The following is a 27,258-nucleotide window of genomic DNA, read 5'->3' as shown; positions in this document are numbered from 1 at the left end:
TCTCTGCCTTCAGTTTCTCGCGGTCAGCGTCGGACTTCTTCTCAAAAGACTTCGCCGATGAAGCCTTCCCTTTGCCCGAGTTACGGCCTTTTGACCGTTGGCCAGTAAAGGCCTCCGAACCTCCACCCTGAGGAGAGTTCGTGAATCGTTCCTCCTGGTCCAGGACCATGGGCACAAGCTCCTCCCACGTGATGGTGCTGAGCTTGCCTGGTAATCAAAGACGAGTAAAATGCTGAGTACGAAGAGAGCAAATGTGACAGCAACGTGATGGCCATGTCCTCTGACGATATCTCCTTCCCAGCCTGGAGAACTTCCTGTTGAAGAGCCTACAGCTTGTTAATATGCTCCCGCATCGTCGACGACTTTGTGGGGCTCATAACCTGCATCTGTACTTCCAAGGAAATCCTCTTCATGGGCGATACCCTGTTGTAAAGTGAGGCCAAATGCTGCCATATACCTCTGGCCAGCGTCATATGCTTTACATGATTGATTACCTGTGGTGTGCAGTTGAGGAAAATAAACGAACGGACCCTGGCGTTGACACGATCCCACATCTGTGTCTGGGTCTCCCGGTCCTTTCGGGTTGATGGTAACTCCCCTTCCTCTACTTCCGGCCGTGGAACACCAACAACGACGAAATCGGCGAGGTCATAAGACTCCAGAACAGATTCCATCATAACCTTCCATATGCCGTAGTTGCTCCCGTCCAACTGACGGTCCACCGGGAATGTGGGGAGTGTCGGGATCTTCACATGTCTCTCGGCCATCTCAAACAGATCTGCCATAGCGGGGATGTACTCTGAAAAGGGTGGGTTGGTGGGAACAAAGAAGGAATAAAACCTGCAAGTGGCTGTCCAGCAAATCAGCCCGCCTTCCTCTTGCTTCTCCTCTTCCTGATCAGCCCAAAACAGTCCACCAATCAGCCACAAAAACAGTCCCCCTCTTGCTCACACAAATCCCAAGACCTATCTAGAGCCTAGGCTCTGATACCATGTCAGAATACGCAGCGGAGATGATGACCAAATCTGGGAACACGAGCAAAAACGCAGGCAGAAAAACAGCACAAGAGAGAGAGAGAGATGTAGGCGTGTAACTCTGCTCTATATACACAAGAAGATCCCGAGAAATGATACAAAAAGTGGTATGGGGCTGGGGGCCTATATATATGCCCCCACATCAGCAGTCGGCCTGTTGTAGGGCAGCCGACTGGACACAGAAATCCTCCACGACTGATAAATACAGTCGGCCAGCATCACAATAGGTCGGCCAGCAGCAAAGGAGTCCCACGACTCATACAGTGCAGTTGGCCATGTCACAGATGCAGTCGGCCAGGCTCTGGGTCCACCTGCCACACTACTAGACTGCCTCCCAAGCCACAGAAAAAATGGGAAAAATAGGGGAAAAAAATACGGGGAGTGAGGAAAAATGATCAAACACCTGATAAGGGCAGGCACACCCACAACAAAGGCCCTGGTGTATAAAACTGGACAGGAGATGACTTCTAACAGGAATGGCTTGGCTATATATATGTGAAAGTAGGGGCAGTCCACCAGCTCTCTCACGACTAGGGAAAAAGGCAAGACTCCATAAAATGGGGAAAAAATGGGAATATAATGTGAGGGGTGACCAGTCCCTCTAGCTAACAAAGTCAGCCCTAAAGGCTAAAATAGGACACCACAAAGGAAGCCAGCAACAAGGGGATGATGATGTCTAACAAACATTCCTTTACGTAGGGAACTTATGGCGAATTGGATTTAGGTCGGCCATCTATTTTCAAGTTACAAAACATGATCAAAAAGGTCACCAAACATGTGCCCGAATCGGTCCATACTTTCCCTAGGATCTTGCCTAAAAGGCGGCTGCGAGTGGGAAGCATGTCCATGTGCATCCGGATTAAAGTATGCACATAACAACATAATTGGACTAAGTACACCCACAATTACCTTTTGGATAAGCATTGTGCAAGTTGTGAGCCTTGTACAAGGACAGGTTGCCAATTGCCATCTAGGCTGATATCTAGGCAGTATCAAGTCATGTGTTGTACCGCATATCTTATTAGACCAAAGGGAGGGGGGTGTTGGATAATCTAGAAAGGGTTACCAATTGTCTAGCTAAGGAATAGCATTTGCACACACAGGGCAAGGCAAACAAAGTATGGGCAGTGTTTTGGGCAGCCAAATGTGTAGATCCACATGCCCAAATGATGAAAAAACAGGCCGCTCAGCACCACATGTGAAAACGCAGCATTAAAAGCATTACATAGCAAATTTTTTGAATTTTCACCAGTTGTGGGACTAAGGGCTAGCCAATTAGAGCAAGGATCCCCTATATATTGAGAAAAACACTGGAGCCAAGTAAGGAGGCTATCATCTCAAGCAAGCAGCACTCCCAAATCAGCAGAGATCTGAAATTCAGCATTTTGGAGCCTGATAGGCATCAACCCCGGCACAGTTCGGTGTGCAATTCATGTGCCCACAGTCAGCCCGGAACAATCAATGCTGATCTACAACAGATTTGAGCACTTCTGCAGATCAGCCTATTGGTTACACCTATTTTGTACATTGAACATTTCAGCAATGTAAGCAAATACACCGATTGCAGGGGGCCCTTAAGTGGGTAATTTGGACCTGACCAGGTGTTGCTATCTCTCCCTATTCTCTACTTCCTCTCCTCCTCAATTCCATTCTTTCCATCTCTCTTCCAAATCTGAAATTAACACATGCTGTAACCATCATTAATGCTTCCACATAATTTGCATGTAACAACCAACCCAATCCATATGAGATATGAACTCAACACACGGAGGTGGAGTTTGCACATACAGAGGTCCACCCGTTGTGTTCTTATGAGAGCCTACTGTAACCATCATTAATGCTTCCACATAATTTGCATGTAACAACCAACCCAATCCATATGAGATATGAACTCAACACACGGAGGTGGAGTTTGCACATACAGAGGTCCACCCGTTGTGTTCTTATGAGAGCCTACTGTAAGGCCACAATGCACTTGTCATTTATAGAAAGAGGATGACCTTGCGAGGATGGAAACTGCTATGTAGGCGTTTTTAGCGAGAGTCTGGCCTGTCGTGACCTCATTAGCCAGTGCTGCTGTGTGATCTCGCTTGTGGATCTGGATCTTTTGGCACTAGCAATTGTGCTCAGATCTCCAATCTCCATTGAGTGCACACACAGTAAGGAGTCCAGCAACAATTGGCAGTTTGTAACCCTAGTTATCTTAAATTCTATTGATAAAGCAAATGCTTTGCATGGGGAGGAGGGTGACAACAGGCCATTGGAACCATGCTGTGTACAGTTTTGTGTCTGCTGATTAGTGCTGCCTCAGTGATTTTGGCTGCTGTACAGTTTTGTGAGTGCTGCCTTAGTGCTGCTTACAGTTTTTGTGTGTGCTGATTAGTGCTGTGCAATTTACTCTAATGTGTGTGCTGATTAGTGCTGCCTTAGTGATTTTGGCCAACTTTGTTGAGGTAAAATCATCACACTAGTCACGCTTCTGCCACAGTCAATCTTTGATCTCCTTTGCATGCCAGATGTGGTTTTATGAGTACTTGGTCTGTGCGATGCTGTGAGTTTCCAAGATGTTTTAAGGCAAATCCCTTATCAAGAAATGAGGAGGACAGGGATGAACAATTGAAGGCCAAGTTAAAGGCAAAAGATAAACAGAAAACAGAGGAAGGAGGTGTAGGCGAAAGGAGAAGAAAGAAAGGAAAGAAACATGTTATTAACGTCTACAAAAGACCCGAACGGTCTTTGAGACCAGCTGTGACATGTAATCCATGAGTAAACTGGATGTCAAGACAACATGAAAACGTAAAAGACTAGCTGCCGAAAGATAGTCAGGGTCAATGTACTACATAGACCTTGTGTGTACATGTAGGCAGCAGAAAAACCTCATGTGTCCAAGCTCATAATGTGAAAGAAAGACGACTGATGTCTAGTGAAAACCCAGAAGGGTCTATGAGACCAGAAGGTAGTACATATGATCCATGTCTTTCCTGGAAATCATAAAACATGGAATATGCTGGTCCTGCATGTAGGTACATGAAACAAGCCTGTACTATCACTTGTCATTCTCTTCTCTGGACGGATACATAGACGCAATGTCCACCTCCTATGTCGGTGTTGCTCTATGATGCTGAAGGATGTCCTGAATCTGAAGTTGGATGGAGCTGGATAAAAAGAGAGGAGATTCAGAGGAACAGGGAGGAAGCAGAGTGAAGGTAGGCAGCTGCAGCATTCTCATGCTTAAAAATCTTTATTACCTAGCAAGAGAATCCCCCACACGCCAGTGAGGTGATAGCTCAAGTGGTGAAGGTGTTTGCCTAAGACCAAGAGGTCTTGGGCTCAAAACCCCCCTTGGTGCTTCCTTGGCGACATCGCTTATGGACGGGTGTCTTCAGGCGGTGAAAAATTAGTAACTATGGGAGGATCTTGGGCCTAAGGCCAGTTGGAAAGAAAAAAGAATCCCCCACATAGAAGTTACTGGTACAGTTTAGGCCTTGAACACACGCATGCACGTTCGCACACAGGCGTACATACACATTTATTGTACGTATATGTACGCTTGTGTGTGAACATACACAAACATCCTTCTTCCAAACACCCTCCACCATGCAAGCCTCCGTGCCTTCTTTTCAGTTTAGAAGTTCTCTGCTTAGATATAGTGATCTCTAATCAATTACATGAACTGAGCATAATTTTTGTTACAAATGCTAGCGAAGTCCTACAAAATTCTGGTTTTGAGTTTTTGACGCCTTGCCTTCTGACATGACAGTGTAATGTCAAGGTTGGGAACTGGCCACCAAGATGGATGAAAGTTCTTGCAGTGATGCAACACTGATGCAACGCATTTTGCAACTTGAACGAGGTGCTTTTCCGTTTGCATTCACAAATATGAAAATGTGCAATTTGCTTTATGATTGCTTCTCATGAGATTACTTTCTTCATTTGCAAAATGTTGAGAGAATTTTCTATAGGAATGGGTTGAGCAAGGTATAAATTCTACATTGGATTTTGATAGATATATGGTGGCAGTGATTGAAGCTTGAATTTTTTACTAGATGAATTACATAGATTGAAATTACATATGGACATTGTTTGAACTAAGACATGATGGAGCACAAGGCCCATAAAGAAAGGGGCCATGTGGAGTATTATAGAAGGTTTACTCAAGGGTTTGCTCACATTTCTCAGCGCTTGAGCAAGCTTCTTGAAGAAGGATTCACCTATTGATCCTGATGATAATGCATATGATGCATTTGAGAAGCTGAAGGTGGCACATGTTTTGAGTTCACCTAGCTGGGAGAGTTTTTGGTATATGCAGATGCTTCTTTATAGGCAATTGGGAGTACTTCACAGATGCTTCTTTACAGGCTGTTCGGAGTCCTTTGAGCCAAAAGGATGAATAAGGACATGACCATCCTATTCATTTTGCAAGTTGGCAGCTCATACTAGCAGAAAGAAACTGTTCTGTCACTGAAAGAGCAGCTCTTGCTATTATCTTTGCTGTAAATTTTTTTTGCCATTACCTTTCTGCCTCTTCGTAGGAAAGAGCAGGGGTAGCCTGTCACCCAGGCTACTGCCCCCAGGTGATGGTATGTGATGCAGACCGTACCGTCGTTTAGACTGAAAGGATCCTTTGCCAAACCTGTTGCACTTTGGGACAGTCCCAAAGGCAGTGCCGCTGTGCGACTTCGTGGGATGGCTGCAACGCACACACTATGCTGGCCGTTCTCCGATGGCCAACCAAATGCTGACGGTGAGGTTGCAGAGGACTAACTACCAGAGGAAGAGTGTGATCTTCCTTAGTCGATGGCTGTCCCACAAGCGCTGTGAGATCCATCGAGGATTCAACCTAATATACATGCATAAACAAGGTTAGAGAAACCAGATATAAGGGGTGCAGCAGCTCACCACCCAACCGTAGGTTCGTGTCCGCAAACCGGCTAAGGTTCCATCCCCACAGGCCAAGCCAGCCAGCCGTGGCGTCCCATACCACTAGAGCTTGTCCTAAGGGACCTTCAGCAAGACCGCTTGTGATCCGCCACGTCCATGGCAGGAGTAAGCCTCTTGGTCCAGGTCTAGATCACAATGAATCAATAATAACCCAAGACTCACTTATATAGTGCTTATTGTTGGTTCCAAAGCCGTCTCTGAATAGACAATGAAATCTCCCTGTGATCTCATAGTAGACTAGGTACTGGCAATCATAGTGCTCCTCCGACTCAACCCTCGTTTGACAGAGTCTACATGTCCTGTCCTCTCTATCCTCAGTCTATGGCATGATACCCTAAGTTGGCCAGTGGCTATCCTCATAGCATGGGGCATGAAGCCATCGAGATAACTTGGTCTCTGTATGAAATCATCTGCAGTGAATCTCAGGAAATGATCTCTGTAGTACTGGATCTTGGTAGGCAATGGGCCTATGGGTGTGATCCATGTGTTACGTGTGTGTAGCCCCAGTAGAACGTATCCGATCACCCGGTTTCGTGTCCTCATATCATGTCACCCCTAGAAAAAGAAAAAGAAAGAAAGAAAAGATATATTAACATCTACGGAAGGTCAAATTGGCCTATGAGACAAATCTGTATACAACAAGTCCATGTCTTGTGAGTATCATGGAAAGAAAAACTGAAATGAAAAGGTAATCCTAGTCGTATGAAGCTCACTATGTAGTCACTGTCTAGCACGCTATAGATGTACAATCATGATAAGTGGTATACTACTAATTCCACGCAATGGAGATGGTGGGGTGTAGTACATCATACATGGGGCATGGGGCGAGGAGGACTCACACATTTGCTGGGTGTAGCCTCTGGACTCTCTCCTCCATACCTCTGGATCTGGGCAGACTGGGCCTGATGGAGTAGTGGTGGTTTGCGTCTGGGTAGTTGCGGTCTCCTGGCAGCTTTGATCTCCGAGGCTCTCTGTAGTGTGAGCCCTCGTCGGAAGGTAGATGATACAGGGGAGGGGGATGTGGCTCTCTGATAGGCCTGAAGAAGTTGGTGATCTGTGGGCTAGGATCTTTGGCTCTGCACTTGTACAAGCCTCTCTCTATGTCGGTGTAGCTCAAGGAGGAAAAGGCCTAGGCATCTCTGATCAGGATGCTCCATCACCCGGCTAAGTGGGCCAAAACCCTCTCTGAACAAGCAGTGGTATCTCCCTATGATCTCATAATATATAGGGCGTTTGCATATGTAATGCTCCTCTGACTCTACCTATCTATGGCATAATCTGCATACTCTGTCCTCTCTAGGGGTCCGTGCTGCTCTCCCTACCTCAATCTCTGGAGTGAGAGGAAACTCATCATGCTGGAAGGGCGGTAATCTATCCATGTCGAGCCCATGTGCTGAGAACCACTCATCTATTGCAGCAAACCATGATGGGTGATGGCCCTCTGTGGCAATACTCTGTGAGGACTCCATGGCTAAGCGGGGTAGTCTCATTGGACCCATGGCTCTGATGCATCTGATGTACGCTGTGGTTTGAAATAGAGCCTCTACCAGCATGGGGGGCATTGCAAGCCCTGCTCTGACGATCTCATGTGGTACTTATGGTTTGCTTCGAATCATCCTGGGGATCATGAGGATCTGCGGTCTCTCCATCCAATGCCGATCATATGTGGAGAGGTTAGGGGCCCATATTGGTGTTGCATACATCATCGCTGGGGTGACTAAGGTGTCAAATAGCCATCCTTTGGTGTGAGGCTCTTGGAAGTGAGCTTGATGACACTGTTGCTCCATCAATGCAAGGGCAGCATAACCTCGGGTGAGCCTGTCCTGTGATGCCTGTCTCATCGAGAAACGGCTGCCATTACTAGTGAAGGTAATACCCAAGTATACATATGATTCTGTCACCTCCACCTAACTGCCTCTATATGTGATCATTGTATCTTTCAGAACCTTTTTGGAAGTGTGAAAGATCATGACCTTGGTTTTCCCAAGGTTCATTGAAAGGCCTCTTTGTGTACAAAATCATCTAAGGCGTCCATGTGGCGCTGCAGTCCCTCCTGTGAGTGAGATATTAAAATGCTGTCATCCGCATATAGTAGTAAAGTGACCAAAACCCCTGAGAGTGATGCACCATTCCCTCCTCCTTTGTCTATGAAGTCCGTGACCTCATCTATGTACAGGTGAAAGAGTGTCGGGGAAAGTGGGCAGCCCTGCTTCACCCATAGTACTATGTATCTCCTCTGACAGATCACCTGGCATCTGGTTCATCCCGTCACTCTCTCATATAAAGCAATGATCCCCCAGTGTAACATGCGGAAGCTTCGGGGGAGATCGGTAACTTCAATGCTCAGAAATCAGCACACTTGTCGTGACGAAAATTAACGCACAAAACTGAATGTCGATGTGCAGAAAAATAGAGAGAGAGAGAGGGAGAAGAGGACACAATATTGGGTCCCGAATACCCTCTCTAGGGCCCCCACCACGAATGGTGTATTTGCTTTTATTAGAATGATGTAAGATGCTGAAATAAAAGACTGACTGAACCTTTCTTGGCTGAGAGGAATCTCTGCCCTTGACCTGCAATCCCTCACCCCTTCTGCGTTAGCTTGATTTGGGCTGTCCTGGCCCTTGCTAGCTTGAGCACTTGGCAAATGATGAGATAACACAAATGATTTGTGGCCTTGGTAGGTATTTATACTCCTCAGGACAAGCAGTTGGTCAGTTTACTGCAGCCGGCTGTCCCAAAAGTGCTCCACGACTGATAAAATACAGCATAATTTCTAATAAATGCTGCGCATGGCTTTCATATTGGGCTGGGCACTAGGCGCATGGTGAACAGGCTGCTGGGCACTGTGCGCATGACATAAGGGATGCTGGGCAGCCTGTATGGGCTGCCCCACACATGCCCTACAGTCCCCTAGGGCTGGATAACCAGTTGGTTACCCTTGCAAGAGCTCTGGGACTGTCCTAAAGCCCTCCTATGGCCCTCCCATGGCTGGAGTGTACAACCAGGGCCTTCCTAGCCCTTACGGGGATTGTCTTGTACTTTCCCCATGCCCACATGAGTTCCTGGGGTAGCCCTATGGGCTGGCCCCTTTTCCTAAATGCAAACCCTAACTGTCTACACAGTGTTCTAGCATCCGGTATCATACCAGATACACAGAGTCACTGACATCATTCCAGAGGGAGACTCACAGCACGGACTGGCACTGTTTCATGTGCAGGACAATGCACACCTGACCTTGGACTCATGTGTAGGACAATGCATACCTGACCTCGGACGACTTGGATGGAACCCTGGTTGACTCGTCCCGGACTGGGCTCACGTGGGACCAATTTACCATCCCAGGTCTTGCACCTTCTGACATCTGTACAGATATGTCTACGTGGCATCCAAGTGCGGGATGCACATGACATCCCCTTTTGCTTAACTTGATGGAGGTTGCATAGCCTCCAAATAATCTTTCAATAACGCCAGATAGTCCTCGAGAAACTCTTTGTCAAGCCATACCGCTTCGTGGGTCCCTCGGTCTTGAAACTTCGTGAGGAACTGTCTTTGCCTTCGGCTGAAGCCATGCTTGAAACGGTGCAAAAGGATCTGTTCTGGAACCATAACTTCTACTTCATCAATAATATCTGGTTCCGCCTCGTCTTTAACTTCTGAAGGAATTGGACCTGCATATGACATGAAACACATTGTGCATAGTGCAACTCGGAGGTAGCTTCAACTGCATTGAAACCTCATCAATCTTTTTCTGGATGGGAAAAGGTCCGAAGCTCCTGAATGACAACTTTGGGCATCGCTTGCCCACCTGCTTCAACCTTTGCTTCATAATCCGAAGATAAACTCAATCCCCTTACGAAAACTTCATATCCCTTTGGTCTTTATTTGCCTGTCGAGTGTAAGCCTCTTGCGCTTTAGCCAATCTGTCTTTTACCGACTCTAAAATCTCCTGGTAAGACTCCGTCACTCTGTTCGCTTCAGGTACTGAAGACGAGGTCTTGGTCAAAAATGACTGGAAAGGTCTTCCAAACGTTGCTTCATATGGAGTCGTGTCAATAGCTGAAGAAAAAGAATCATTCAAAACAGCTTGAACTAAAGGCAAATATGATTCCCAGTTACCTTGTTGATCGTGGACATAACACTTCAGCATATCAAAGGCCAACTGGTTGTATATCTCTGTCTAGCCGTCGGTCTGTGGGTGAAATGCACTGGACAAATTCAATTTAGTACCAAAGTTATCAAACAATGCCCTCCAAAAATGATTGGTAAACTTGGCATCGCGGTCTGACACTATGGTCCTAGGAATCCCGTCAATCGGATACCAATGCCAAATGAACAACTGGGCAACATCCTCGGCGGTCACATTGGCCTTGCAAGGAATAAGCATAACAAATTTGCCAAATCTATCAACAATAGTTAAGCACTGAGTATTACGCTTACTCGGATTGGGAGGCAGATTCGTGACAAAGTCCATTGAAATATCTTGGAAAGGACCCTTAGGAATTGGCAAGGGCTGTAATAACCCTATCTGCTTTCCACGAGGAGCTTTCACCTTTTGACAAATATCACAGCGTTGTACATATGTAAACACATCTCGCCTCATCTTTGGCCAATAATATTGCCGTTCCAATTCTCCAGAGTCGAATTCATGCCCCTATGACCACCAGTAATGGCGTCATGGGCATCATGGAGAAGAGCTGCCCTGAACGACTTCATGACACACAGTCGGCCTTTGTAGAAAAGCCAACCATTGCGTATCAAAAAGTGGCATGGTCCTGTGGCATCCAATGCCTGTTCCCATTGTGTACCGAATTTCTCGGAATCCGCGTACGTGTGCTTCATGTCATCTAGTCTTGTACCAACAAGGTCGAGTCTAGTGGACTGAATGGAAGTCACTTGTCCCTTCCTGCTCAACGTATCGGCCACTGGATTGGCCTTTCTTGGAAGGTACTCAATCATACCACCAAATTGTTGGAATATCTGGCTCCAGCGGTATTGTTGGTTACTCCATAGTGCACTTGGCATTGTTTGAATCCAGTGTAATGCCTGATGGTCAGTGCGAACCTCAAAGTCACGGCCATAAAGAAAATGTTTCCAATGTTTCAAGGCTTGTATAATTGCAAGGAGTTCACGATCGTAGACTGAGTAATTCTTCTCTGCGGGTAGTAACTTACGAGACATGTAAGCTATTGGATGACCATTCTGTTGTAACATACCGCCAATTGCGATGTTACTCGCATCGGTGATCACTTGAAATGGCTCGTCCCACGAGGCAAGTGCTAAAGAAGGCGCTTTTGATAAAGCCACCTTGAGGTTCTTGAATGCCTCCAACGCTCGTGGAGTCATTCGAATCCGTTGCCTTCTTGTCTTAACACCCTTTAGCAGATCTGTGAGATCTGTCGAGAGGTCAGAATACTTGTCTATGTGGGTGGAGTATGCGTGGCATATACCCACAAAGGATCTGATGTCATATGCTGTCTGAGATACTTTCCAATTGACAATCTTGGCCACTTTAGCCAGATCAAGTCGAATGCCTTCTGCACTAATTATGTATTCCAAGTAATGGACCTAGAACAAATAAAATTCCGACTTCTTTTCATTGACGTAGAGCTCGTTGCTTTCCAGCAACTTAAGAACTTTCTCCACATCAATGTCATGCCGCTCAACCGTAGCTGAAAATACCAGTATGTCGTCTAGAAATATGAACACACACTTTCCAATCAAATCTTGGAAAACTCGCATCACCATGCGGTTGAATGTAGCTGGGGCGTTTGTCAAGCCAAATGGCATGACCACAAATTATAGTGGGCCCGTTCCGTACGGAAGGCTGTCTTGGGATGTCCCCCTCCACAATCCTCACCTGGTGGTACCCACTCTTTAAATCAAGTTTCGAGAATATCTTAGCTCCATTCAGTCTCTTGAGAATATAATCTATTCGAGGCATCAGGAATCTACTCTTGATAGTCAGCTTATTGAGTGCACGATAATCGACACACAACCGAGAAGACCCATCTTTCTTCTTGACAAATAAGATCGGTGCTGCAAATGGTGACACGCTGGGGTGGATAAAGCCAGATTGCAACAATTCTTGGAGTTGGCGGTCCAACTCCAATTCCATTGCCTTGGAAAGGCGATATGAAAACTTGCTCGGGGGTTCCGAGCTTGGGAGGAGGTCAATCTTGTGGTCCTCTGGTTTGGACGGGGGGAGCTGGGGAGGGAGACTGTCCCGAAGAAAAATCTTCTGGAACTTTTCATGGAGAGCCAAATACTTCTTGGAAGCACTGGCCACCGTCTGGGCTGTCTAGATGTATATGATTGCACAATGTGCGCCTTTCTTGACTGCTTGCTTAGCCTGCACAAGTGGCTTATGAGTGGAAAGTTCGGAATTCTTGGCTCACACTTAATGGTCACTGGGGCGTTTGACACATTCCGATTAATCTGGAACGTGTGCTTGTCCCACTTGACATCAGGAAGAAACTTGTGAAACCACTGAATGCCCAAAATTATGTCTGCTCCTACAAGAGGGGCAACCATAAAATTGCGCACAAATTCAATGCCTTGAATAACTAATTTAGCACCTAGAACTTCATACTTGACGCTCGTTATCATGCCTATGCTAAAACCCTCAACTTGTTTGTCCACCGAAGTCAGGATGAAATGGGCACGCTGAGCGGCTTGTTCTGTGACCACGTCCTCCGTGCTGCCGGTGACAAACAAGACAGCAACTTTCTGGCCACCTATGTAGCCAAAGGACTTGAGCAATTCGTTGCGCTCATACTCTTGGTCATGGGCGCCCTTCTGCTTATCTTCGAGTTCCCGGCTAATAATTGCTCCAACTGAAGCATTGGGATTTGAAGAACTAGGGGCAGCCACTGGGGTCTGTGTGGGAGCTGCGCTCACCACTGAAGTTGTGGAGGCTGTGGCGGCGGTCTTTGGAGCGGTAGTCTTCTTAGGACATTCCCGAGAAGTGTGGCCTTTTGTATGACAAAAGAAACACCTACCCTCCTCCTTGCACTGAGAAATCTCCTCAGCACTCAACTTGCCACCTGTCTTGCTTGCCTCCACTTTCTGGTCTAGAGTAAGCTTGGATGCATTGTTCGAGTTGTTGGAGCTAGAGGCTCCCGTGCTTTGTCTTGGGGAAGATCCCGTTTGGTTCTCGCCTTTCCCTCCTTGAGGTGGTAGCCTTGGGAGTAGCCGACTGGGAAGTCTTGGGCTTGCCACCATTATGCTTCATTTTTGCACTCTGCGCAAGCGAGAGTGCGTCTTCGAAGGTGGTTGGCCTAAACATACGCACCTCCCATTGGATTTGCATGTCAAGGCCATACAAAAACTGCCCTTTCTTGTCCGAATCAGATAAGCCTAATTGCAAACATAAAGTTGAAATTCTATTGGCAAACTGAAGGACTGGTTGTGCGTTGTGACGCACTCCCCTGAACTCGTCTTCGAGTCGCTCAAGATAGTGGGGCGGTAGAAACTGCTGCTTAAGGTCGCGGACAAACTCGTCCCACACATAAGCTACCATACCTAATCTAGTGTGGGCATGAGCCCACCGAGTCCACCAAGGAATGGCCTCACCTTCCAAGTACCAATTGGCTAAGATCACTCTGTCAGTATCTATCTTTCTAACTACGGCAAAGTAAGCTTCATACTGATGCAACCATGAATAAAGAGTTGTGGGGTCGACTTTACCATTATACCTACTGAAGTTCATTTTCTCGGGAAAATGATTCGAGGGCGCCGCTGGTGTCAATCTGGCGTCCAAAGTTGCAAGGTAACGCTCATGTTCCACGCGTCGCATGGCTTCGTCTTCACGTTGTCGGATCTCCAATGCACGCATCTGCAACTCAAGCAAAGAGCTCAGCTACAGTCGTGACCCCGCGAGAGGGTCCCTGTGTCAAGGATCTGGAATCTGTGATACGGAAGGAGAGGGAGGAGGAGTGGAAAACGCGACACTGGAGAACGGGTACGCTCTTCTAGAGCGAGGATCTGCGCCTTCTGCTCTTCCAACTTGGTAGTCTGGTCTGCGATTGCTAGCATCATCTGCTGGAACATCTCTGTAACACTCAAGCCTGGTGCCCTAGCTGGGCTGTCCGGTGCCCTCTTGTCCCAAGGTTCTTGGTCTCTCTTGTCGTCGAAGCTTGTGATAGCAGGAAAACGCACTTCCTTTCCGGAGCGCAATCTGACCATCCACTTTGTGTGTGGGGGACTTCCGGAGGCTGAAAACCAACCGTCCTTCGAGGGACAGGAGTCACTCCGAAGGGGGTAGTCCACCGGAGTCTGAAAACCAACCACACGAGCGAGAAAAAATTCTGGTTTCTTTGCTGAATCTTTACACTTGAAGTAGGCTCTGATACCATTGTAACATGCTGTGTGGTGCATGTATATCATACTGGAAAGGTGGTAGGTGATCTATGTCGAGACCATGCTGAGTGAGCCACTGTATCATCTGTGAATACCATGATCTCCTATCTCCACTCTCTGCGAGCTGCCTAGACGCCTCAAAAGCTCTATGTGAGAGTCGATCTGATGGCATATCTCTGATCCTTTGTATGAAGCAGATCCTCTGGAAGAGGGCCTCTACTAGCATAGGAGGTGCAACAAACTCTGTCCGGACAATGTCATGTGGGACGGAGGGTTTGCTGTGGATCATCCGTGAGAGCATGAGAATCTGAGGCCTCTCTATCTGAGACCATGTGGAGGTGGCGAGCCTAGGTGCCCATACTGCTGCAGCATACATCAAAGCAGGGGTGACTAGTGTGTCAAACAACCACCCCTTCGTGCGGGGCCCGTGGAAGTGTGCCTGGTGACACTGTCTCTCTAGCATGGCCAGAGCTGCATACCCTCGTGTGAGTCTATCCCTGGCTGCTTGTGCCATAGTAAATCTTCTTGGCGGAGTCGTAAATGTAATCCCCAGGTACACACATGAGTCTACCACCTCTACCTGTCCACTTGCTAGTGTGAAGATGGCCTGTCGTCAAACTGGCCCTGAGGTGTGGAAAATCATGGCCTTGGTTTTCCGAAGGTTCACTGTAAGCCCCCTCAAGGGGGCTTAGAGAGAGAGAAAAAAAGAAAGAAGAAAGATATATTAATGTCTACGAGAGGCCAAAGTCGGCCTATGAGACAAAAAATAATACAACTGTATTCTTCCGGTCATCGGAAGAAAAGAAACAAAAGAAAAAGTGTGCATGTGTCTGGATACAACTGTGTGTGTGAAATGAAATGAAATGAAATGCTATATTAACGTCTTCAAAAGGCCATAATGACCTATGAGACCAAAAGTTACATCATGGTGGATCTGATACAATGTGAGAGAGAGAGAGAGAGAGAGAGAGAGAGAGAGAGAGAGAGAGAGAGAGAGAGAGAGAGAGAGAGAACTATATTAACGTCCTTTAGAGGCCACATCTGACCTATAGGACTAATCAGATACATCCATGTGATTACATTCCACTTCGGGGGCAACAAAATGAAAATAGAGATAAAACTAAAAATAGTTCAAATTCCCTACATGACCATCCTAGATAACATGAAGGATTTCTCTAGCAGCTACTCTTCATTACTACCATGTTTGGTTGTCCTGAAATCTGCAATAACAGCTCTACCTCTACGGTAGACTGCCCATTTTCCTTGTTTCCTTGCTTCGTATACTTTATTGAGTTCTTGTTTCCTGTTTTTTAGTTGTGTGGCTGTGAGTTCATCCGCCATCCACACCTTCGTTCCCTTAAGTGACCTTGTTTGCTTCACGACTTTAATTTTGTCTTTCATATCTGCGTACCTCAAAACCACATGTTTTCCTTTGATTGCGAGAGAGAGAGAGAGAGAGAGAGAGAGAGAGAGAGAGAGAGAGAGAGAGAGAGAGAGAGAGCGTACCTCAAAACCACATGTTTTCCTTTGATTGCCACTGAGAGAGAAAGAAAGAAAGAAAGAAAAGAAAGATTTTATTAACGTCTTCCAAAAGAGAGAGAGAGAGAGAGAGAGAGAGAGAAAGAAAGAAAGAAAGAAAGATTTTATTAACGTCTTCCAAAAGACCGAACTCGGCCTATGAGACAAATCGGAGTACCTGTATGGGGTATCCTCTGTCATCCCAACAAAATGAAAAAGTACTGAATAAAAAAGCTGAATCTGGGTGTGCAGGGGATGGAGCTCTACTACTAGAAGAATGCAAAGCTATATGCATGGAGTATACAATCATGATATGCAACCTAGCTAGCTCCATCCTGTACCATACTGGGGGTATAAAATGGTATACATCAGTGAAGGGGGTGTCCACAGCTCCGTGAAGAACATGCCTGGGTGTGCTCTGAAGCGAGCCTGTCGCTCCGCACCCTCTCTGTGAAACTGAGCTCTGATCTCTGTCATCTCTCTCTGGTATAAGCGCGGTGTCCGAAAGCCAGGTGTCCTCTGTCTCCTGCGGGCTCTAAGAGAGAGAGAGAGAGAGAGAGAGAGAGAGAGAGAGAAATGAAATGAAATGAAATGATATATTAACGTCTTCAAAAGGCCAAAATGACCTATGAGACCAAAAAGGTTACAACAATTGGTGGATCTGATACAATGTCTGTGTAAGGAAAGCTAAAAACAATTAAACAACTAACTGAAACTGAAACAACTATGAGGAAAAGTACGGTACCAGAGAGAGAGAGAGAGAGAGAGAGAGAGAGAGAGAGAGAGATTTGAGAGAGATTCTATTAACGTCTTCCAAAAGACCGAACTCGGCCTATGAGACAAATCGGTGTACCTGTATGGGGTATCCTCTGTCATCCCAACAAAATGAAAAAGTACTGAACTAAAAAGCTGAATCTGGGTGTGCAATAAGTACAATGAGTGGTGAAGGGGATGGAGCTCTACTACTAGGAGAATGCAAAGCTATATGCATGAAGTATACAATCATGATATGCAACCTAGCTAGCTCCATCCTGTACCATGCTGGGGGTATAAAATGGTATACATCAATGAAGGGGGTGTCCACAGCTCCTGAAAAACATGCCTGGGTGTGCTCTGAAGTGAGCTAGTCGCTCTGCACCCTCTCTGTGAAACTGAGCTCTGATCTCTGTCATCTCTCTCTGGTATAGGCGTGGTGTCCGAAAGCCAGGTGTCCTCTGTCTCCTGTGGGCTCTGAGTCTCTCTGCTCTCTGGAGAGTAATTCCCTGCCGTGTAGGGGCTGGGAGTGGGATGGATCTCTGAAAAAATGTAGTAATCTGTCTGTCGTCCCCCCTCTGGAGCTGTCTGAGCCTATAATGATGTCTCTCTGTGGCGCTGTATGTCTAGAATGAATCTCCCCAGTATGCGCTGGTCTGCTGCCTCAAAGATCTGGCGTAGGGAATGTGGCTCTCTGAATAAAATGGGATATCTCTCTCTGATGGCTGTATATGCTCTGCATCTGCATACATAATGCTCCTCACTCTCCACCTCCTCTTTGCACAATCTGCATACCCTCTCCTCTCGGGGGATCCGTGCTGCTCTACCAGTCTCAATCTCCAATCGGTGTGATGAAACTCTAAGCTGACCAATAGCCACTCGGGAGCCGTGGGGTAAAAAGCCCTCCATGTATCTAGGTCTCTCTATAAATCCATCATCAGTGATACTCATGAAGTGATCTCTGTAGTATAGCATCTTCGGTGGAAGAGGCTGTGTAGGCGATATCCATGTCTCTCGTGTATAGAGCTGCCATAGATCCTGTCTCAATACTCTGTTCCTCTCACTATGAGAGAGACGGATATGTGGTGCATCCCTGTCATACTGGAATGGTGGTAGATGATCCATCTCTAGGCCATGCTGTGAGAACCAATGTGTGACCTATGCATACCATGATCCTCTGTCTCCTGCCTTAGCCAGCTGTCTAGATGCCTCAAAAGCTCTGTATGACAATCTGTCCTGTGGCATCTCTCGGAATTTGTCTAGCAGGCATATAGTCTGAAATATGGCCTCTACCATCATAGGGGGCGCAGCAAACTCTGCTCGGATAATGTCATGAGGTACTGACGGTTTGCTGCGTATCATGCGTGCCATCATGAGGGCCTCTGTTCTCTCTGTCTGTGTCCACCAATGGGTAGCAAGGCCTGGCGCCCATACCGCTGCTCCATACATCAATGCCGGTGTGACTAATGTGTCAAATAGCCACCCCTTCGTCCGAGGCTCCTGAAAATGCGCCTGGTGGCACTGTCTCTCTAGCATAGCCAATGCTGCATATCCCCGTGTCAATCTAGCTCTGGCTGCTAAACCCATGGTGAAGCTGCTGCAGAGAAGGTAACCCCTAGGTACACGTATGATGTCACCACCTCCACGTGGCGTCCTGCGAGAGTGAATGTCAGCTGACTCCTGCCCTGTCTCGATGTATGAAAGACCATAACCTTGGTTTTCCCAAGGTTCACAGTAAGACCCCTCTGTGCAGAAATCATCGAGTGCATGTAGATGCTGCTGTAGACCACATGGAGACTCAGACACTAATACAATATCATCAGCATAAAGCATAATATGTACTGAGGTACCTGCTAAATCAACCCCATCTCCACCTCCCGTGTAATGAAGTCAGCCACCTCATCAATGTATAACCCAAATAGCGTGGGGGAAAGTGGGCATCCTTGCTTCACACCAATGGTGCTAGCAATAGTCTCGGAGATACCTCCTGGACATCTGACTCACCCAAAAACCTGCTCATATAATGCATAGATGCCCCATGTCATATCTGTTGGTATGCCAAGAAAGGCACTGAAAGAGCCTCTCTCGTGGTACTGTGTCAAATGCCTTGCGGAAATCCACAAAGCAGCAATAGGGCTTTCTCTTCCTCACTCTGGCCTGATCAATCATACATCTCAAAGTGATTACATGTTCAGTGGTAGAGAAAGCTCTCTTGAAGCCTGCTTGCCCTGATGTTCGTAAACCTGCTCGCTTAGCAGATAAGCTAAGCTCTTGCTCCAACACTGCACCATAGAGTTTGGCCAGCATGTGGCCAACCGTAACCGTCCTGTAGTTGCTCGGATCGAGCATATCCCCTGTTTTGTGAATCGGCACAATGGTGTGCATCGTCCACTCCGCAAGCAAACCCTCTGCTATAGTGCCCTGTTAAACAGGTGTGCAAGAAAAGGAGCCAAAGAATCTACTGCATATATGAGATGCTCACCCTGCAGGCCCGTATGGTCGGCGGCCCGTCCATGCTGTAGGCGGCGGATAGCTTCCTTTACCATCGAGTGGGTAAAGAAGCTAGCTGTGGTAGGTCGAGGCTCCTGTGGCTGAGGTATAGGTGGCTGCTGTGGGGCGTGGTATAGGCCCTCTGCATATGTGTGCCATGTCTGTGGGTTTGCAATAGGTGTCGGTGTCCGGGGCTCTCTGAAGTGCCGCCATGAGACAGGGCTATCTCTACTCATGAAGAAATGAAAGATCTCTAGCTCCTGTATCTCTGCGAAGGCCCGCCTTTTGCGGTGAGTAAGTCTCCTCATCTCTCTCCTCGACTCCTGCTCTGTGATGGCTCCCAAGGCTCTCTGTATGCGGAGCCATGAGTATAGGGCTCTGCACTCGTCATCATACCATCTGTTCTGGGGCATAGTCCCAGATCTGGCAGGCTCTCCTAAGTGTACATGATGTGGGAAGCTCTGTAATGCAGCCGTGTGTAGGAGTGATGCCAGCTGGGCTGTAATGGTATCCATAGGTGCCAGGGGATCCATGAGTAGGAGCCCATCCTCTACTTTGCCAGTGTATATGTTTGCCATGTCGTGTGTGAAGTAGATGGTAGTGTGTGGCGTCGGTATGTGGGGGGCTGGTGATACTGGTGATCCGGCTAGTGAAAATGCCAAGTATGTATGATCTGCCCCAATAGGACGAGGTGGAATGGAGAATGAGGTGACAAGCTGTGATGCCTCCAAAGACCCCATAATGTAGTCTACCACCGTGCCTCCGGTCCGTGTATGACCCCCATATGGGAAGCATGTTAGCCCTCCTGATCCCGGCCACTGTAGCATCCCATTATAAATAACGAGACGACGCAGGGCTCCCAACTCTAGGAAGTGGTCCCCATAATGTCCTTTTGTCTGGTCAAGTGTCCTCTGATGCCCGACTAGTCCCTATCTCCTCTGGATCCACAGGGTGGAGGATCTCCATGTCATCATAGTCATACACCTCACACTGTCTGCTCTGTGTGTGGGCATTGAAGTCGCCCGTAAGAAATACTTCCCCTAGTGTAGAAGGGGGTGTCCATAGCTCCCTGAAGAACATGCCTGGGTGTGCTCTGAAGCGAGCTAGTCGCTCCGCACCCTCTCTGTGAAACTGAGCTCTGATCTCTGTCATCTCTCTCTGGTATAGGCGTGGTGTCCAAAAGCCAGGTGTCATCTGTCTCGTGCGGGCTCTGAGTGTCTCTGCTCTCTGGAGAGTAATTCCCTGCCGTGTAGGGGTTGGGAGTGGGATGGATCTTTGAAAAAATGTAGTAATCTGTGTCTGTCGTCCCCCCTTTGGAGCTGTCTGAGCCTGTAGTGATGTCTCTCTGTGGCGCTTTATGTCTAGAATGAATCTCCCCAATATGCGCTGGTCTGCTGCCTCAAAGATCTGGCGTAGGGAATGTGGCTCTCTGAATAAAATGGGATATCTCTCTCTCATGGCTGTATATGCTCTGCATCTGCATACATAATGCTCCTCACTCTCCACCTCCTCTCTGCACAATCTGCATACCCTCTCCTCTCGGGGGATCCGTGCTGCTCTGCCAGTCTCAATCTCCAATCGGTGTGATGAAACTCTAAGCTGACCAATAGCCACTCGGGAGCCGTGTGGTAAAAAGCCCTCCATGTATCTAGGCCTCTCTATAAATCCATCATCAGTGATACTCATGAAGTGATCTCTGTAGTATAGCATCTTCGGTGGAAGAGGTTGTGTAGGCGATATCCATGTCTCTCGTGTATAGAGCTGCCATAGATCCTGTCTCAATACTCTGTTCCTCTCACTATGAGAGAGACGGATATGTGGTGCATCCCTGTCATACTGGAATGGTGGTAGATGATCCATGTCTAGGCCATGCTGTGAGAACCAATGTGTGACCTGTGCATACCATGATCCTCTGTCTCCCGTCTCAGCCAGCTGTCTAGATGCCTCAAAAGCTCTGTATGACAATCTGTCCTGTGGCATCTCTCTGAATCTGTCTAGCAAGCATATAGTCTGAAATATGGCCTCTACCATCATAGGAGGCGCAGCAAACTCTGCTGGGATAATGTCATGGGGTACTGACGGTTTGCTGCGTATCATGCGTGCCATCATGAGGGCCTGTGGTCTCTCTATCTGTGTCCACCAATGGGTAGCAAGGCCTGGCGCCCATACCGCTGCTCCATACATCAATGCCGGTGTGACTAATGTGTCAAATAGCAATGCACCTAGTGGCACTCTCTCTCTAGCATAGCCAATGCTGCATATCCCCGTGTCAATCTAGCTCTGGCTGCTGAACCCATGGTGAAGCGTGTGGTTGCTGCAGAGAAGGTAACCCCTAGGTACACGTATGATGTCACCACCTTCACCTGGCATCCTGCGATAGTGAATGTCAGCTGACTCCTGCCCTATCTCGATGTATGAAAGACCATAACCTTGGTTTTCCCAAGGTTCAGAGTAAGACCCCTCTGTGTGCAGAAATCATCGAGTGCATGTTGATGCTGCTGTAGACCACCTGGAGACTCAGACACTAATACAATATCATCAGCATAAAGCATAATATGTACTGAGGTACGTGCTAAATCAACTCCACCGGAAAGTGGGCATCCTTGCTTCACACCAATGGTGCTAGCAATAGTCTCGGACATACCTCCTGGACATCTGACTCGACCAAAAACCTGCTCATATAATGCATAGATGCCCCATGTCATATCGGCTGGTATGCCAAGAGACTGGAGGCGCTGAGAGAGAGCTAGAGAGAGCTAGAGAGAGAGAGAGAGAGAGAGAGAGAGAGAGAGAGAGAGAGAGAGAGAGAGAGAGAGAGAGAGAGAGAGATTTTATTAACGTCTTCCAAAAGACCGAACTCGGCCTATGAGACAAATCGGAGAGAGAGAGAGAGATGATGATGATGAAATGAAAACGTCTGCAAAAGGCCATAATGACCTATGAGACCAAAAAGTTACATCATGGTGGATCTGATACAATGTCTTGATAAAAAACCAGAAAATGAAAAATAAAGATGATACTACTGGCACCTAGAAAATGAAACTGGAACTGGAAGGTAAACAGAAACCCTTATAGGGTGTGAATATAGTGAGAGGGGGGGGGGGGGGGGGTACGCTATGGAGGTGAGTGGAGTACAGTGAGGGGATACAATATCATATGGGACGGGGGGGTACACTACGGAGGTGCCTCCATCTCATAATATGTGCCGCATCGGACCCTGGCGGATCTCCTCAATATCCTCTGTGGTTAGCACCCTGACTAGGTGTCCCGCATATCTCGCAAGAATAATCCGAATCCGCCGCTGCAACCTCCGTCTATGTTGGGATGCCCTCCTCCGTAGTCGTGGGCGTCTGGACCACCCAAGCTCAATCGCACGATCAATCAGTGTACCGCTGGTGTGGGCGGTATCCATGTCCTGCTGCTGCTGTGGTCCATCTGGCGCAGTGATGGCTGGACTAAAGAAGTCTGTAATGTGCCGAGTCTGGCTCTCTGTGCGCCTAAGCAGGCTATCTCTATATCTCCGCTGCTCAAGCAAGAACAATCCCAAACACCTCTGGTCCTGGTACCCCATGACTCTGGAAAGTGGTCCAAAACCCTCTCTGAATAAACAGTGGAAACGACCACGTATCTCATAGTATGCAGTACAATGGCATATATAATGCAGCTCTGTCTCTGGCTCCCCATGGCATACTCGGCATATCCTGGCCTCAGCTGGTATACCTCTATATCGGCCAATCTCAATCTCAAGCTGGTGTGAGGATGTGCGAATCTGACCAATAGCACATCGTACTGCATGAGACAAGTGTACATCCATGTAATTGGGTCTGATGTGAGCTGAAGAAAATGCTCTCTGTAGAAAGCCATCTTCGTGCCCAGCTCCTCAGTCGGCTATATCCATGTCCTCCTAATGTCTAGCTGAACTAAACCCTGACGGATGAGTCTGGTAATCTCTGTCCATGTGAGAGTGAGAGAGGGTGCATCCAGAGAATACTGGAAGGGAGGCAATCTGGCCATGCTAAAACCATGTGCCTGGAACCAAGATGTCATTTGTCCATACCAACAAGCCGTGTCTCCCTGTAAAGCCGTGCCTGGAACCAAGATGTCATTTGTCCATACCAACAAGCCGTGTCTCCCTGTAAAGCTAACTGTCGGGAGGACTCAAGGGCGAGGCGTGCATATCTATTTGGGGGGAGATCCCACAAGCCATGTATGTAGGAGACTGATCTCGTAAGAGCCTCAATCACCAGAGGGGCAGCTGCCAGCTCTGCTCGAATAATCTCATGAGGTACCACGGCCTTGGCTCTAATAATCCTAGCAATCATAGATACCAAAGGCCTCTCCATCCGCCTGCGCTGTGATGGCCCACTGAAGGTCCCCATATCTGCACTCCATAAAGCATAGCTGATGTCACTAGAGTGTCAAAAAGCCAAAGTTTCGTTCGAGGTTCCTAAAACTGAACCTGCGAACACATCCTCTCCAAACCACCCAGGGCTGCATGTGCTCTAGTCAATCTAGTCTCTGCTGCTTTCCTCATCGAAAACACTGGCCCACTGAATACTACCCCAAGATATGTATATGCATCTGTATACTCCCCAATCTCCTGCCCATATGTAAATGTGGGAGCTGATCGCCTAACCCACTGTGGTGTGGTGTTAAACACCATAACCTTGGTTTTGCCAAGGTTGACAGACAATCCACTATCATGTGCAAACTCATGTAAAGCATCCAGATGACGCTACATACCCTTAGGGGAGTTAGAGATCAACACAATATCATCAGCATATAACAATAGTGGGATCCATGTACCTGCTAGCTGGGCTCCTCTGTCCCCCAATCTCTCAATGTAGTCAGAAGCCTCATCCACATACATACCAAACAATGAAGGAGATAACGGGCAACCTTGCTTCACTCCTATAGTGGAGTGAACCAAAGTAGAGACCCCCTCTGGGGTGCGTACCTGTCCTGCAACTGATCTATATAAAGCCATAATCCCCCATATGAGCTCTGTGGGTACCCCCATCTCCTGTAATCGCCTCATCAATCTGGCTCTGGGCACTGTATCAAATGCTTTGCTGAAGTCCACAAAGCTACAATAAATCCGTCGCCCATGCGACCTGCCCTCCTCAATAATGGCCCGCAGAGTCAAGATGTGGTCAAGAGTATAGAAACCTCTCCTGAACCCTGCCTGTCCCTTTGCTCGAATGCCCTCTCTCTCTGCCCATCTACTCAACTGCTGCTCAAGAATGGATGCATACAATTGTGCTAGTGTGTGACCAATCATGATAGTGCGATAATTCCCTGGCTCCATAGGGTCCGCTCACTTGAAGATAGGCACGATGGTGGACCTACTCCAAGTCTTGGGTAAGCCTTCACACATAGCACGATTGAACATCACTGCTAGAAGCTCTGCCAGCATGTCTCTCGCATGAATAAAGTGCTCAGCAACCAATCCATCATGATCATATGCTTTCCTAGTCTTCATCCTATCAATGGCCTTCCTTACCATCTCTGCGGTAAAGAAAGTACATGTCTGTGGGCATGGTGCTGGCGGGTCAGGAAAAGGTGTCTGTCCAGGAACTGTATAGAGATGCTGCATAGCTACCCCAGACCTCTGTAGAAGTGATGGCCAAAGCAGGGGAGGACTCATGAAACAAACGCCAAGCCTCCCTCGAATCCTGGCTCAAGAACAGCTGGTATAATTCCTGCTCTAGCTGAGCAAGGAAGGCCCGCTTCTTCCTTCGCACAAGGCACCGGAAGGCAATACATGACTGTCGGTGAGTAGTGACTCCCAAAGCAACCTCCCGCTGCAGTCGGGCTCTTGTCTCTGTGCACTCCTCATCATACCAGCTGTTCTGGGGCATACACCGAGAACGCTGTCTCTGGCCAGGCTGAGTATGTGGATATGCCTCTCTCGCTGCATCTTGTAAAGTCTCTGTCAGTATATGGGTCAGCTCCTCCAAAGGTCTCCCTGGCTCCTCTGTGTACAGACGTCTATAGATCCCATCTGTGTCGACAGCATCAGTCTCTGAAGTAAAAGTATATCGAGTGTGATCTGCCCCTCGTGTCCTCTGAGCTGTGGTAAAGTGAAAAGAGATGGTCAATGTCAATAATGCATGATCCACTACTACCCCAATGGGCCGAGATCCAACTGTGAAGTCCTCAATGCATGAAACAAAGCTCGGCATAGCCATAACATAATCCACTGTGCTAGCACCATGTCTATGTGGAAAGCAAGTAAATCCAGCTGCTGACGGAAACCTATGCAAGCCATTAAGTATGGCCAACCCATGTGCAGTCCCCATATCTACCAAATATCTCCCATACTCTGTGCACTCCACATCGTGTGAGCGTCTGTCTAATCCCATATCCAGAGTGTCCAGCTCTCTGAGCATCTCCTCTGAGGTATCATAAAAGGCTATCTGGCGGTTGCCCGTCCTGGCATTAAAGTCCCCTAACAGGATGATGTCTCCATCCCTAGAGAACTCCCATATGTCATCATCTAGCACAGAGAAAGGAGACTGCCCTCTAGGTGCTGCATATGTCGATGTACTAGGAGCAAAATAGCATATGGCAATATACAGGAATTTGCCTGTGTCGGCCCTCAGTCTCACCCACATATATCTGGCCTGATCATCTCTCCGAACGAGAGATGTGATAGAAGCACGAGAAATATGTTGCACAACTCAAATGATACTCTTGTAATTAGAGAACCTCCCAAGTACATGCTTTTATGGGGATCAAGCCTTATCTTCTGACCTAGACTTCAACAAGGGCTGTTCACACCACTGCAAAAAGAAATATGTGAAGTGTTCTGGAGCTGAAGATGGAGCTCCCCCCTCCGCTCTTTCTCTCGCCTATCCGCCTGCTCCCCATCCGTCTGCAGCTCACGCCCCCCCATCCTCCCTTCTACCTCCCCCTCTTCTATATGTAGAGAGAGAGAGAGATGTGATAGAAGCACGAGAAATATGTTGCACAACTCAAATGATACTCTTGTAATTAGAGAACCTCCCAAGTACATGCTTTTATAGGGATGAAGCCTGATCTTCTGACCTAGACTTCAACAAGGGCTGTTCACACCACTGCAAAAAGAAATATGTGAAGTGTTCTGGAGCTGAAGATGGAGCTCCCCCCTCCCCTCTTTCTCTCGCCTGTCCGCCTGCTCCCCATCCGTCTGCAGCTCACGCCCCCCATCCTCCCTTCTACCTCCCCCTCTTCTGTATGTAGCCCTCTGTTAAATATTAATAGTGATTAATGTGGGAATAAACAAGTGCTAGGTGGTTGAGGAAACTAGCACTGAATGTAAGCCTTAAATAAAGCGGTTCCCAATGTGTGCGAACAACCGTTAGTATGTACAAGTCTCTTGTGTAGGAATAGCCTTTTAAAAGGCATATGTGGTGGCATCATACTTAGAATATGTGGTGGAAGCGTATTTAGCATATGTGGTGGCATCACATCTAGCATATGCTTAGAATATGTAATGAGGTCTCTCCTATAAAAACGACCTACTTCTATAATGACTCCCGCCTAGCCGTTTCCGCCTTGGCCCCCCTTGCCTTCCGCGCCTCAATAGCCTAAGCCCTGCCTCTTCTCCGCCGTACCCTCTTCCCCGCCTTCCCTCTGTGCTTCCAGCCGCTCCCCCCTCATTACCCTCTCTCTTGTTTTCCCATCCAGGTGTTTATTGCTCTCGGTTTTTTTTAAAAAAAATCTGTGGCAATTTTCGACATCTTTTGGTCTCGAGTCCCCAGGAGGACTCCATGGCAGCCACTTCATCATCCCTGACCGAGGCTGCTGTTCCTTGCCTCTCTTCTTCTAAAGAGGATCTCCAACTCCTTGCTTCGACAGTTGCCCCTTTTGGAGGCCTCCACCTTGGTATGCAAGATTGTGGGTAGCCGCCTGGCGTGCGGACTGTTCATCTCAGCGCACCTCGAAAGATCATTGACATTCATCCTCTGGGGCATGGCTACTACTAGGTTGAGTTCGATTTACGTGCAACTTTGGACACAGTCATGCAGCTGAGTCCTGTCGCATTGTGTACGGCCCAAGCCTTGTTTGCGAGGTTGCAGCACGGCTTCGACCCGACATCGGACCCTTTGGCTGGCATCTAAGGCTTTCTTGTGACAGTATGCTTTCCAGGTTTTAGGAAGGAATACCTTCCTCTCCT

General features: G+C 47.7%; 1 protein-coding gene across 7 annotated transcripts in view; it reads left to right on the top strand.

Annotated features, from left to right (window-relative positions):
• The window catches only part of MEE13 (myosin heavy chain-like protein), a 93,887-nt gene that overhangs the window by 21,341 nt on the left and 45,288 nt on the right, over window positions 1-27,258 (top strand). For 6 of the 7 annotated variants that reach the window (XM_086816743.1, XM_086816744.1, XM_086816745.1 and 3 more), the window contains one exon: window positions 4,795-4,887. In XM_086816743.1, coding sequence (XP_086672869.1) covers window positions 4,827-4,887 — 61 coding nt within the window. In that variant the 5' untranslated portion in view covers window positions 4,795-4,826. Of the gene's footprint in view, window positions 1-4,794; window positions 4,888-27,258 lie in introns of those variants that run through there. The other variant, XM_086816750.1, reaches the window with a different exon arrangement.

This window comes from Cibotium barometz, chromosome 22 (genome assembly GCF_041138505.1).
Source record: "Cibotium barometz isolate CiBa-2024 chromosome 22, ASM4113850v1, whole genome shotgun sequence".
Classification (NCBI taxonomy): domain Eukaryota; kingdom Viridiplantae; phylum Streptophyta; class Polypodiopsida; order Cyatheales; family Cibotiaceae; genus Cibotium; species Cibotium barometz.
This window is presented reverse-complemented; position numbering and strand designations above follow the sequence as displayed.